Consider the following 12,497-nt stretch of genomic DNA (forward strand, 5'->3'; position numbering starts at 1 on the left):
ACGTGCTTTGTCTCTAGGGGCCACCACAGATTTCAATCCAACTGAGCAACTTCACTGTAAAATCTAATTAGTTCCCAGAACTAAAAAAAATAAAATAAATTGAGGAAACTCGTTGCCTCAAAAAAAACTAAGTAAAGCTTACTTAAGATGACTGTTAGGACAACTTAAACATTGCAAGTCTGCAGTATTAAGAATAACTTGATATTTCTGACTGTACAATACGAATTGTTTACCTACTGACAAAAAAAATTTCAAGTTCAACTAAATGAAAAAACAATTTGTGGTAACCTGAATACGATTAAAAATAATTAACAACACTTTTTGTAATGATGTTAAAATCAGCCCAACTTTTATTTCCAAACACAAAGTATAACCGCCAACATACTGGACACTGTTCTGCTGAACAACAAACAATTATATTGCCATCACTGTTATAATCTTACAATGAAACAAAGTCTCAGATGTAATTACTCTGAAAATAAGTTTAGGCCTACCACAAGTTTGTTTTGTACTTACATTACTTATATAATCAAAATAAAACATTTGTTGTTCTGTCACAAGTGCAGTCTCTGATTTAAACACCACATTTGTTTTTCATTCCAACACATGAGCTGGAATGTTGTATTATTTTAAGGATGGCTTGTTTCCAGTCCAGGCATTACTGCCTGAATGACTGTCATGGATCGAGGTGATCCAAATGTAGGTGCAGAAGAAAGTCTTTAACTTCCCTTAAGTACAGTGGCAGTGGATGTGGGTTGGAGATGCAATGAGCTTGAACCTGCAGGCGACCATCTTCACTGACCACACCATCTGTGACGGAGGACTCATCTCTCCTGTTGTCCTGCAAGCAAACAATCATATTTTTTGGAACATGAACTTAATTGCTTTCTTAAAACATTTTTTTTTCTGCATTTGGTATAAAACAGACTCCAATTTGGACAATCTCAGGCCCCCTCCCCACCAGAGAGGTGACATTCAATGTCCCAATTGTCAGTCTGGATCGCCGTGACCACCACCCAACACACAATAATGTCATGAAAGCATCATTTTAAAAAGGGCTATGCAAACATGGCCAATAACTTTCATTCTAATGATGTGCAAAATGATTTGGGCACAAAACAAATTTTGCTGTTAGAAAACTTGCAGACTTTACTATACACAGTGTAGACCCTCTAAAGTTTGGGGGATGTGATCTTTCAAGAAATGCAGACAAACTGTTGTTGTTTGTTTACTTACACAGCATGTCTTGTAGAATTAACTGGAGTCAACAGCAACAGCATAGTGTAGCCATATCTCAAGTCTAATAACAGAAGGCAGGAAAAAAATCAGTACAGAAACAACTTCCCCAAACCAAAGCACAAATAAAACAATAAGTAAAACAGGCTGATCTAAAGTATGATTAAAGTTCAGCCTGATTAATATAAATGTCACTGACAGTTGCTAATATACCAGTGTTGGGGAGTAACGGAATACATATACCGCCGTTACGCATTTAAAATACAAAATATGAGTAACTGTATTCTGTTACAGTTACCGTTTAAAGAGGTGGTATTTAGAATACAGTTACTTTGTTGAAATAAATGGATTACATGGCGGTACTTTCCTGTTTCATATTGTGGCGGGTCAGGACTGTTTGGGTTTTGTTTGACAGCTACGTTCTGTTGTTCCAGGCAGCGTTACGGTTGCCATGGTTACAGGGTGACGCTCTCTCTCTGCGTGTTTCCTGGGTGAGAGAGGCCTTTTTGTTGTTGTTGTGCTAAGCTAATAGGCAGAATGCTACAGGTATAGCTCTAAAGAATGTAGCATCATGGGCAGCGTAGTCCGTGCTGCAGGGAGAATGGACTGCCATACCCGTTATGTGTCTGTGAGCGAGGGAGGGAGAAAAAGGAAAAGTACGAGCTGTCATCAAGCAAAAACGGGAGCTGGAAGCATGTAAATATAATAATAACCACTGCAGCCAAGAAGAGAGCCTGACGAGCCCAGTTGTAAGTAAGCTATTAAGACTCGACAGTACACCGTGTTCTCCTCCAAAAACAATAAGTTCCGTTGGAGCAGCCTTTCAACGCCTCTCTGTCTCTAGCAAGCAAAGTTGACCCAGTCAACAAAGTAAAGCTAGTTTTCGGCTACAAGCCCAACACGGAACCGACGTATTAGCAAAACATTTGCACTGTTATCAGTATTTCCACACTATTTTATATTTTTTGACAATCTTTAAAGTCATTATTCAATACATTGTTATTGTTAAATAAATATCGTCAAATAATCGAGATCTCAATTTCAGTGAAAATAATCGTGATTATCATTTTTGCCATAATCGAGCAGCCCTACCGCGGACCTTCAGTAATAAATCACAGCAATAGTACATTCACGTAGTTGTAAACAGCATGATAATATATTAAGTAATACAAAGTATTCAGAATACATTTTGGGGCATGTATTCTGTAATGGAATACATTTTAAAAGTAACCTTCCCAATATATCCTAATATATTGGAAGACCAAAATACTTACTGATGTCTTTCTGTCCAACAACAGGAGTGCTGGTCCCGAGCCTCAAAGACAGTAAGAAGCAAGCAGAGGGAGAAAAAGCAGAACATTTTTCAGAAACTGATTTGATCCTTAATGGCTGTGCAATTATTGTAACAGAGTTTGCTTATGTTGTTAAATAAAGTCTAGATTTGACCTTAATAGATGTCACAGATGTTCAAAAGCTGCCACAAAGCATGAAAAAAAAAATTGGATGTCTCTGTAAACGTCGGAGCATTTTTGCAAATATGTGATGTCTTGATAAATGAACAGATATTTGAACTTTACACAGCTACATTCTCGCCTGAAAATATCTTAAAATTTTATTTTGTGACCCAGAAAAAAGTAATACGTTTTTAGCCGCGCTCCTCCGCCATTGCTGCGCTTACAAGTATGGACAGGCTCCAACAACCCAGACTACCCTTTCTGGGTCACAAAATAACCTTTTAAGATTTTCAGCCGAGAATGTAGCTGTGTAATGCTCAAAGATCTACTTAATTTATCAAAATATCACATATTTGCAAAAGTGCTTCCACGTTTTCGGAGAGCTCTGTTATCCACCAGTGCGATAGCTGACTGGGAGGTCAAGGTTTGATAAGAGTCCGCAAGCACAGCTAACTCCTGGCGTATTGTTTTCAACCCCCTGAGGTCTTTTGCTACTCAGGTTAAACATGATCTATCTATAATTAGTTAGGGCTATGGATTGAAAATACCCCCCACACCCCACCTTATGTCACTTTTTTTATTTCAAACAATCAACAGAAAATTTCACAGACATATTTTTATGTAATGTTTTTAAGGCTGTGGTGTTAATTTTTAAGTAACATGAGCCCAGCGGCAGCAGCAACGCTAGGCTAACACTAGCTAGCTAGCAAGATTATAAACCTGGTGCTAAATTAAGAGAAGCCACAAAATCAGTTTGAATAAGAGTAAACATTTACTCACCAAGTCAATGTATCACACTGCAAATTTCTTGTAGCTTAACAAGATTTATTGTCTTAAATTTAGCCAGATTATCTTGTCCATCTTGTTTTGAACATTACAAACTAGTTTCCAGTCTCATGTGTTAGATGATTAGACTTGTTTTAAGTATATATTCCTTTTTTTTCTTATTTAGTCTGTAAATCTAAAAATGAACCATTTCACCTTTATTTCAAGCAAAAATAGCTTTTAGATAGAGTGTAAAACAAAAAATTATCTTAAAATAAGAAACATTCACCTTTTTCCTTGAAATAAGAAAGTCAATCATTGGAAGGTATATTTAGACCTGAGACGTGTCACAGATGTATTTGTTACCATGTAAAATAAGCCACTTTACTCTAACGGCATAATGTATAGCATCTTCAATCACCAAAAACTCCATATTAGCAACCTCTGATACAGGACCTAGTCCTTTCTCATTTACAAATATCGGATGCTCAGTTCCTGCTTCACTTTGACAACACTCCAGCAGCTGATTGTGGTTTACAAGAGACTTGCACACATTCTTAAAGTTTAATTTGGCTGACCATTGTTTTTTAAAAAAAAACTGCGTTTAGACTCTATTTCATACACGTATGACAAATTACAGGTCCCAGGGCAATAATCTGAGAGGGAAGATGCAGCATGTAATCTTCTATCATTTTTTTTAGTTTGGACACAGTTTGTAAAGACACAACTGGGGCAAAAAGTATTTTAACAATTTCAATTAAATCCAAAATAAATTTGATAAAAGAATGGCAAAATCTTGATCAATATAAGCATTTGTCCAGGGGATTGTTTTAATCTGTTGTCACTTGAAGCTAAAGTAGCATTAAATTTTTTTTTATGAATTATAGAACATTTTTTGAGACATTTTATTAAATTCGATGAATTTATATTCCAAAATCTCTTTTTCCCAAAGTCTGTTTTTGTTTCATAATGGGGTTTTTCATAATGGTGTATTTATTTGAGGTCATTTAACAACTGAATTTCTTATTCAGGCAATCGGGGTGGGACCTGAACGCTCATTGGCTGCTGCCTAAACAGGTGCTTAAAATTAAAGTGTCTCAAAATGTTTCTATTATTACAAAAAAGAATCGTAGTGAAATAAATATTTAATAAAATATTATAAAAATACACAATGTAAAATAAAAATTAAATGACACGTTTTAACACTTTGGTGTTCCATAGTCTAGTTCATATTAAAAAGTTAAATAATGTATTAGCACTAGATTAGGTTCCTGTATTCCTCCGTACAACCATCCCACATATCACACAAAAGTCTGGACTACTGCTATGAATTGTATTAATATGGCTCAAAAGAGACTTTACTGTTAAGGCAACAAAAACAAAACAAATCCCACACCTCCAACACGCCATCTTGTTTGGGGAAAAGACCTGAAAGAAGTTCTTGGCGGGCAGAGTAGTAGAGGTCAATACCAAGTTTGAAGGGGTGGTTTATACCAAGTCTGCATTTAACTTGTGTAGTAATGTAATTGTAAAGACGACTACAACAGTCATAGTAATTGATGGGTTATTTGTTAAAATTAGTTTTTCGAATGCAGGTTCATTATGCATGTTATGTTCACGTTTTACAAGCTTTACACAGACGAAAATGTGTAACACTACCTCCCCCTGGCTGCCCTCAAGTGGCTCTGTCCATTATCTCACTGTTTGAATCGGAGGACACGAGGGAGCAGGTTCGGACTGGATTCTGTTGAGGTAATTAACTTTTGCTTACAAACATTTCGGGTTCTTTTAGCTTTGACTTACTGTAGTAACATCAGTCGTGGTCAAATATTAAGTTTTACCGAGGCAGTATTATCAGTTCACTACCAATGGGTAGTTAGCCAAAACTGCCAGCCAGCTAGCTAGCTTAGTTCATTCAGTATGCTGAATTGTTAGCATGCAGTGATAGTTTAAAATTATTAATGGTGCTAGTTAGGTAAATTTAGCTTCGTGTTCAATATACTTAACATAGCTATATGACAAAAGAACTACAGTTGATATCCGCCTTTGCAAAAGTCCGTTTTGTGTTTCCCACCCACGGAAAATAAAAAGCTGCGGTGTTTTTTTTTCCTTCTTAAGCCGCGTGCTCTCTGTCTGCACTGTGCTTGGTGTGTTTGTGTGTGCAACTTGGGAGGACCGATACTGGTTTGAGACAAATCTCGCAATCGGGCTCATAACTTTGCAATGCTGTTTTTTGTTATGAAAAAGGGGTGTTGGACAGATCTATATTTAACTTAAATGAGGATTTACTTAAGTCATCAAGAGTTAACTGTTTTATGACCAAAATTACATTTAACCAACATGAGTTTATTCAAATTTTATTATTTTACTATTTTTTGCAAGTCCAGTTTGGGTAATGAAATTAAAGATAACACAAGGGAATAAAAATAATGCACATTTATGAAAGACATCTTTACCTATAGATTTACTTTAAGCCTCATTTCCGACAGATTATGATTAATCATATAAACTTGTAAGTTGGAGAAGATGTGAACTTGCTTCCAATTATTTATGTTGTAAACTATTAATATCAATCAGGTCACTTTAACCTTGCTGAACCGAGGTAACATTTTTTCTTATGGATGAAGTGGCCTAATCTGAGCTGTGGTCATTTGTTGAATGATTTGACAAGCAGTTGGGCACTATTAGTTTTAGTTTGAAAACTAGTTTGGAATAGCCTTGTCATAAATTTTAAGTAAGCAATTTTATAAGACTTAACCATTGAATTAACACAGGCTCTACTTGGTCTGTCTTTTGCACCTTATCCATGTGTCTGATTGCATAGACTTTGGATCCATGGCAGGTGGTGTCTTGACTCAGTTTTTCTTTTTGACCCAAACATATGTTTTTCTTTCCTCAGGGAAAAGTTCTGACAAAAGCTACACCAGTAAATCATGGAGGGTTTGGATGATTGCAGCCTTTCGGTTCTAAATGGTAGGCCAAGCATATGCATATTTATGCAAATTAATGTCTAAATGAATTTTGTGTTGCACACACTGACAGTGATCGTACATAGAATCAGTTTTATGTTGTCAGATCAATAAAATATTTAAATTACATTTAAATGTATTTGACAAAATGACAATTTGGAATTGTTGTACAACTTTTACATTTCTGAAAGTTACTGACTTTTATTTACAGCTGCAGACATAGATGAGGTCTTGCTCCACACCCTCAGTAGGGACGATTTAAGGGACCTGCTTCCAGGGCCTGAAAATTTTATGAGGAGGAAACAGTTGTGGGCTCAAGTTCACAAAGAGGCAAGTTTTGCCGCTTTTGATTTAAAAACACTTAGCACGACACATTTTGTTTAGGACTCCTGTAATATAACTATTTTCGTTTTCTTATTTAGGATGAGACTAAAGAAAAGGCGTCTCATGGACATCTCACCATGTGACCAGGGAGAAGATTATGATGCAGATTCAAGTGGTGGATCAAACATGCTTTTGCCACCAAGGAGCAGTTCTGGTGACAACAGTTGTAAGTGAAAGATTACAATTATGGCAATAATATTGAATATTGAACTGAAATTTGATTTAGTTCTTTCTTTCCTGTTCTGTTCATAGCCCTGTTCAGGACACTACCAACTTTCTTCCCATCACAAGTTGCACCACCCAAGAAGATGGGACATGCCAGTGAAGCACTGATTGATGTCCTTCAGGTCTGTGTTTCTTCATATTTGTTATCAAATAATGCCCATAAAGCCTTCACTTTAACAGTTTATTTGGCATATGGCCTTTTTATCCATGCCAAGTCCTCCAACAATGTAGTTTATATTTGGAAAAGGTGTGCAGAAATCTGAAATGGCACAAACACTGAGATAAAAAAAATTTCAACAAAAATAATAAAGAAAATCATAAAGAAATTAAAAACAAAATGGAAATAATTACATATTTAACTATCACAGGTGCCGTATCTTTGTCATTTCCTAAAGTGTGTAAAGACATAATCCTAACGGTGATGAGGCAGAATTTATTACATTTTTCAATGGCATGAATATATATATATATATATATATATATATATATATATATATATATATATATATATATATATATATATATATATATATATATATATATATATATAATTTTTATTTTTTTTCTATACAGTATTTGTCAATCTAAAGAAAAATAACATTAATATGGTCTGTAGCACATCTGATCTATGGTTGTCATCATTCATGTATCACCCGAAGGGTGCACCCCAAAGGGATCAATAAAGTGAAGTCTAAGTCTAATACATACTTGAACTACCCTGATAGCTTTGGAGTTTCTCCGTACATTGTACAATTTTTGTCTTTGTTTTTCTTTTGCCAACAGAAGATCCAGCGTCAGCCCCGTTCTGCTCTTTGAAGGGTCCCGCTGTCTTATTGCAGTTGGAACCACTCTCATCACCACATTTGACCACAGATGACCTTGGAGAAGGTTTGCTGTATCTTATGGCATACTACTACACCCTGCATCTCACCTATCCTAAATGTGTGGCAACGCTTCTGTCTGTCATTTAGACTGAAGTGTTAAAGGACAAAATCCATGAGCAAGACACCACAGGCTCATACAAAAAAGTCATGGCAGGCTGTAGGAATGTTTATTGAAACGTAGAGCTGTTTGAGCAAGATGTAACTTAGGTCTGTGTTGGAAGGTTTGGGCCTGATAGCGTTGAAGTTGCAATTTACACTTGAATTCTTTTTTTTTATTCTTATTAATGTAATACAAAGTACTTTTTTCTTTAAACACATCTGTTCTGCAAATTGTGTTTAAAATTGCAAATGCTCTTTTTATTACATTTTATATGTTGAGTAGCTAACTGGTTTAGCACTTCTAAAAGGAACACAAAATAACAATGTTACACTTACAATGTGTCTTTAAATTTTTGTGTACTATGATTCACTGAAATATTTGTTACTGTTTGGAGAGTTTGTTTCCAATAAAGGTCATGTACACAGTATACTTTGCCTGCTTTAATTTGGCTTTATCTTTCTTATTTTGAGAATTCTTATCAAGTGTAATTATCTTACTGCACTGGCAGATTATTTCACTGAATTTAAGAAGATTTAGACTACAATCTATTATTTTTTAACTTATTTTAAGATCTTTAAAATGATTTAATGTACTAGTTTTTAGATTATTTGCCTTGATTTGTTCCTTAGAATAAGTGTTTTATGCCTATTTTCAGATTTAATTTCTTCAACATTTTGCTTAGAACAAGTGGTTAAATCTTATTTTAGGTTTCAATTGCCATGATTGGTTGCTTGGAATAAGTGTGTAAGGCTTATTTTAAGATTTAACTATCTAATTGTTCCCTAGAATAAGTGGTTAAAGCTTATTTTAAGTTTCAATGTTCTGATTTGTTGCCTGGAATAAGTGTAAAATACTTATTTTTAGCTTTATTTAAATCTGGATATTGTTCTTATTTCAAGAAATCTTAATAAGAAAAAAACACTTACCCCACTGGCAGATAATTTCACTTGTTTTAAGCAAAACTTCACCAAAAATAAGTGTATTTATCTAGTATTAAGGAGGTGGGTTTTTGCAGTGCAGGTAGGGATTCACAGCAATGACAACAATAATATCTTGAGCTGATGCTTTTCCAGGTTTGCTCAACATATTGCATAACAAATGCTGGCACCGTGAACATGCGGACTGATCCGAGAGGGAGGAGGACGGTAGTAACGTGGCATTTTCAAAACACATCTTTCATCCTTCCGCACTGAGAAGCAAAACTTCCAGCTTACTTAGTTTTTCTAAGTTAAGACAACTCAAATAAATTGAGTTTAATCAGCGTTTTTGCATAAAATGCACTGGTAACTTATTAAAATCTAGTTCTAATAACAAATTGATAAAAACTGAATTCAGCCTTTTTTAATTAAACATAATATTACATTTTACAGTGTTTAGGGTGAGGTGGAACAGGAGACGTGCAGCTGACAAACCGCGTGTGTGAAGTTATATGTCAACTTGGGCCAACAAAAAAATCCAGAAGAGTAGCATAATATTAATATTAACATAACATTAATATTAATGTGTTTAAGTTTTTGTATGCATGTTGACAACAAAAAGTGTCAGTAATTTGGAAATTAATAACTAAACCTCCGCCAGGCTTAAACTAAAAGCACATAATTTATTTTGATTTCTATCTAAAGAAAAAGTTAAACATTTCAGTGTTTAAAGCTCTGAACTCTCACCGACTCTTTGTAGCGGAGCACTGCCTGCTCTGCGCGCTGCAAGCTCTCATCTCTCCTGTTTCTGGCTCTCTTAATCTTTTCCTCTGCCTGTCGGAGGCTGTTGATCTTTTTCACCCGCACAACCAGGTATCCCACAATGCAGGCGACACCAGTGAGCAGAGCTGCTGTCCAGTTGTCCATCTTCACTCTCTTAATAAACAGGCTTTCGTCTTTGTCCTGGGGCTGGGGCTGCAAAATGCAAATGTGACCAAGTGGTCGGCGGGGTTAGATAAAAGGAAATAATAAAATGACAATGCCACCGAGGGGAATTTCATCCCCAGGAAATATATTTAAGAAAAATAGATAAAAGGAATAAAAGGAGGCCGCACAGATTCAAGGATGCACACTGAGGCAGGTTGGCTCCAATATTAAAACAGTTTTATTTATAGTAAAAATAAATAAAATATTAAAAAACCAAGATGTAGCGTCATTGTTGGAACTTTTGACTTACCAGCAGCCGTGGACCCAAAAGAAAATCACTGCAGCCCACCACCTGAGGTCCCAGGGCCACTGGCACGTCCTCCGTTCACTGAAATAAAACACAGAAAAATATGTTAAAAGAATAAAAGGACACTGAGCGTCAGGCTCGCTACGGGAAGGTTCTAACACCGTGAAGTCTATGGCCAGGATTTCATTTGGCCTAGACGCCAACAGGTGACCCATATAACTATGAGACCCCAACTCTGAGTCCTTTGCGACCTGACAGCGTTCATAATGCTGAACCCATTGCTTGATGTCAGAGGACATCCCGGGCCAATAGCAACGCTGCCTGACCTGTTCAGTGGTACGCTCAATACCTTGGTGCCCATGGTCCTGGTGCAGCTGCCTCAAGGTCTCAGGCTTCAGAGCCTCTGGAAGAACAAGTTGTAGGGCTTCCTCACCTCCACCCGGACGCAAAATACGGCGATAAAGGATGCCATCCTTCTCCACCAGACAATCCCACTGACGCAGCAGAACCATGACTGGTTTGGGGACCTGACTCCTTTCCTCCGAAGAGGGCGGGGTGTTCCTCCTCCAGTATACCAAGAAATCCTTGAGGAGGGGGTCAGCCTCCTGCAAAGCACGAATATCCCCCAGAGAGTGAGATGGAAAGGCCCCAATCTCCAACTGAGTAACAGAGGGCAAAACTGCTGGACACTGAGCCTGCTGAAGTGAAGTTGGGGCAGGAGTCCCAGGCAACACACCCTCGGCCAAGCTGGAGCTCGTCTCATACTGTCGAGAGAGAGCATCAGCGTTCCTATTACTGCGGCCTGAGCGATACTTAATCTCAAAATCGAATGCCGCCAGCTGGGAGGCCCACCTCTGCTCAGTGGCGCCCAGCTTAGCTGAAGAGAGGTAACTGAGTGGATTGTTATCAGTGTAAACCACACTTCTGCCCCAGCAGGTACTCCTGGGACTTTTCTGTCATGGCCCATTTGAGCGCAAGAAACTCCAACTTCATGGAGCTGTAATTGTCCATATTGCGCTCATGGGGCCGAAGACCTCGACTGGCATAAGCCACTGGCCTAACGACACCTACATCTTGGGAGAGAACTGCACCAAAACCACAATCTCCAAGATAAATGGGCGTGCAAAGTCAGCATACGCCAGCACAGGGGCAGACACAAGCTTCGCTTTCAGGGCCTCAAAACTCTCCTCACACTGAGGTGTCCAAATAGCACTCAAACTCTGTCCCAAGCCCTTCTTTGTCTTGGTGCCAGCCAGTTTAGCCATCCATGGTATGCAGGGGAGCCGCCAACGTGGCAAACCCCTCCACAAAGATAAAAGGAATAAAAGGAGGCCGCACAGATTCAAGGATGCACACTGAGGCAGGTTGGCTCCAATATTAAAACAGTTTTATTTATAGTAAAAATAAATAAAATATTAAAAACCAAGATGTAGCGTCATTGTTGACAGTGTCCTAACGTGAAAATAAAACAATCATGGAACTTGGACTTACCAGCAGCCGTGGACCCAAAAGAAAAATCACACAAAAAGAGAATCACTGCAGCCCACCCGGTGCTGTACAAAAGCAAGTGTGAAAAAGGAAGCCTCACATTACTGGGCTTATCTTCAGAGAAGGAGGGATATACACATGTGAGATTAGTAATGTTGAGGAAGTGCTGATTAATTACACCATTATTCGAATAAGTCAAGGAAAAACTCCGCGCACCTCTCCGCAACGCCGGAATAAAACAAACTGCCGCGCTGTAGCTGTCATATGATCTACTCTTGCTGATCAGTCCGTCGCAGTGTGCCAGCATTTACTGCTGCTTTGCGCCGAATGCACGGGAGGAATGATCCAGAAAAACACCGGCTTAGCTTTACACGGGCTAACGCCACCCTGCAATCAATATGCAGGTGGGTTCCTAATTAACCTAGTTGCGCAGCGACGAGAACGCGCGCAGGAGAGAGCGAGCGCAGGAGAGAGAGTGAGAGAGAAAAAGAAAGGTGAGTAGCCCATCTGGCTACACAAATATCCAAGTGGACCTAACACACAGCTTTTTAAACACGACAGGCTATCTTGTTTTAGCTGTGGGCGTGTTGTGCATGTGCCGTGCCTTAATTTAGGGGTGGACAGTTAATTTACCCGCTGGCCCGCACCGCTACGCACTGTACCATACACGCACTGGCAGCCCATTTGTTTATTTTTATTGCCGACATCCAATCAAATCTCTTAATGACACTTGGGCCTCTCCTACCTTCGCTGTGACTTATTGAAGAGTTTAGTGTGAAAACTTTAAGTTGAAAGGCGACGACAGAAAAAGAAAATGAACGTAAAAATGAATTCAGCACAA

The 12,497-nt window shown here is 38.0% G+C and overlaps 1 protein-coding gene, 1 long non-coding RNA gene and 1 pseudogene across 2 annotated transcripts in view; 1 reads left to right on the top strand and 2 right to left on the bottom strand.

Annotated features, from left to right (window-relative positions):
* The window catches only part of LOC102780294 (vitamin D3 hydroxylase-associated protein-like), a 28,795-nt gene extending 18,106 nt beyond the window's left edge, over positions 1-10,689 (bottom strand). Inside the window, exons 1-3 of the mRNA XM_087836437.1 lie at positions 10,602-10,689; positions 10,172-10,249; positions 9,682-9,909 (exon numbers count right to left, since the gene is read on the bottom strand). Of these exons, the coding sequence (XP_087692563.1) occupies positions 9,682-9,861 (180 nt within the window). The 5' untranslated portion in view covers positions 9,862-9,909; positions 10,172-10,249; positions 10,602-10,689. The remainder of the gene's footprint in view (positions 1-9,681; positions 9,910-10,171; positions 10,250-10,601) is intronic.
* LOC148095952 (uncharacterized) lies at positions 338-2,646 on the bottom strand. The gene is made up of 3 exons (XR_015717207.1): positions 2,511-2,646; positions 1,237-1,300; positions 338-841 (listed from the first exon to the last, which is right to left on the bottom strand). It is a non-coding gene; the product is annotated as an uncharacterized LOC148095952 (long non-coding RNA).
* On the top strand, positions 4,719-8,444 carry LOC148095953 (uncharacterized; annotated as a pseudogene).
* Positions 10,690-12,497: the final 1,808 nt, after the last annotated feature.

The sequence above is a fragment of the Neolamprologus brichardi genome, chromosome 23 (assembly GCF_056152115.1).
Source record: "Neolamprologus brichardi isolate AB-2024 chromosome 23, ASM5615211v1, whole genome shotgun sequence".
NCBI classification, from domain to species: domain Eukaryota; kingdom Metazoa; phylum Chordata; class Actinopteri; order Cichliformes; family Cichlidae; genus Neolamprologus; species Neolamprologus brichardi.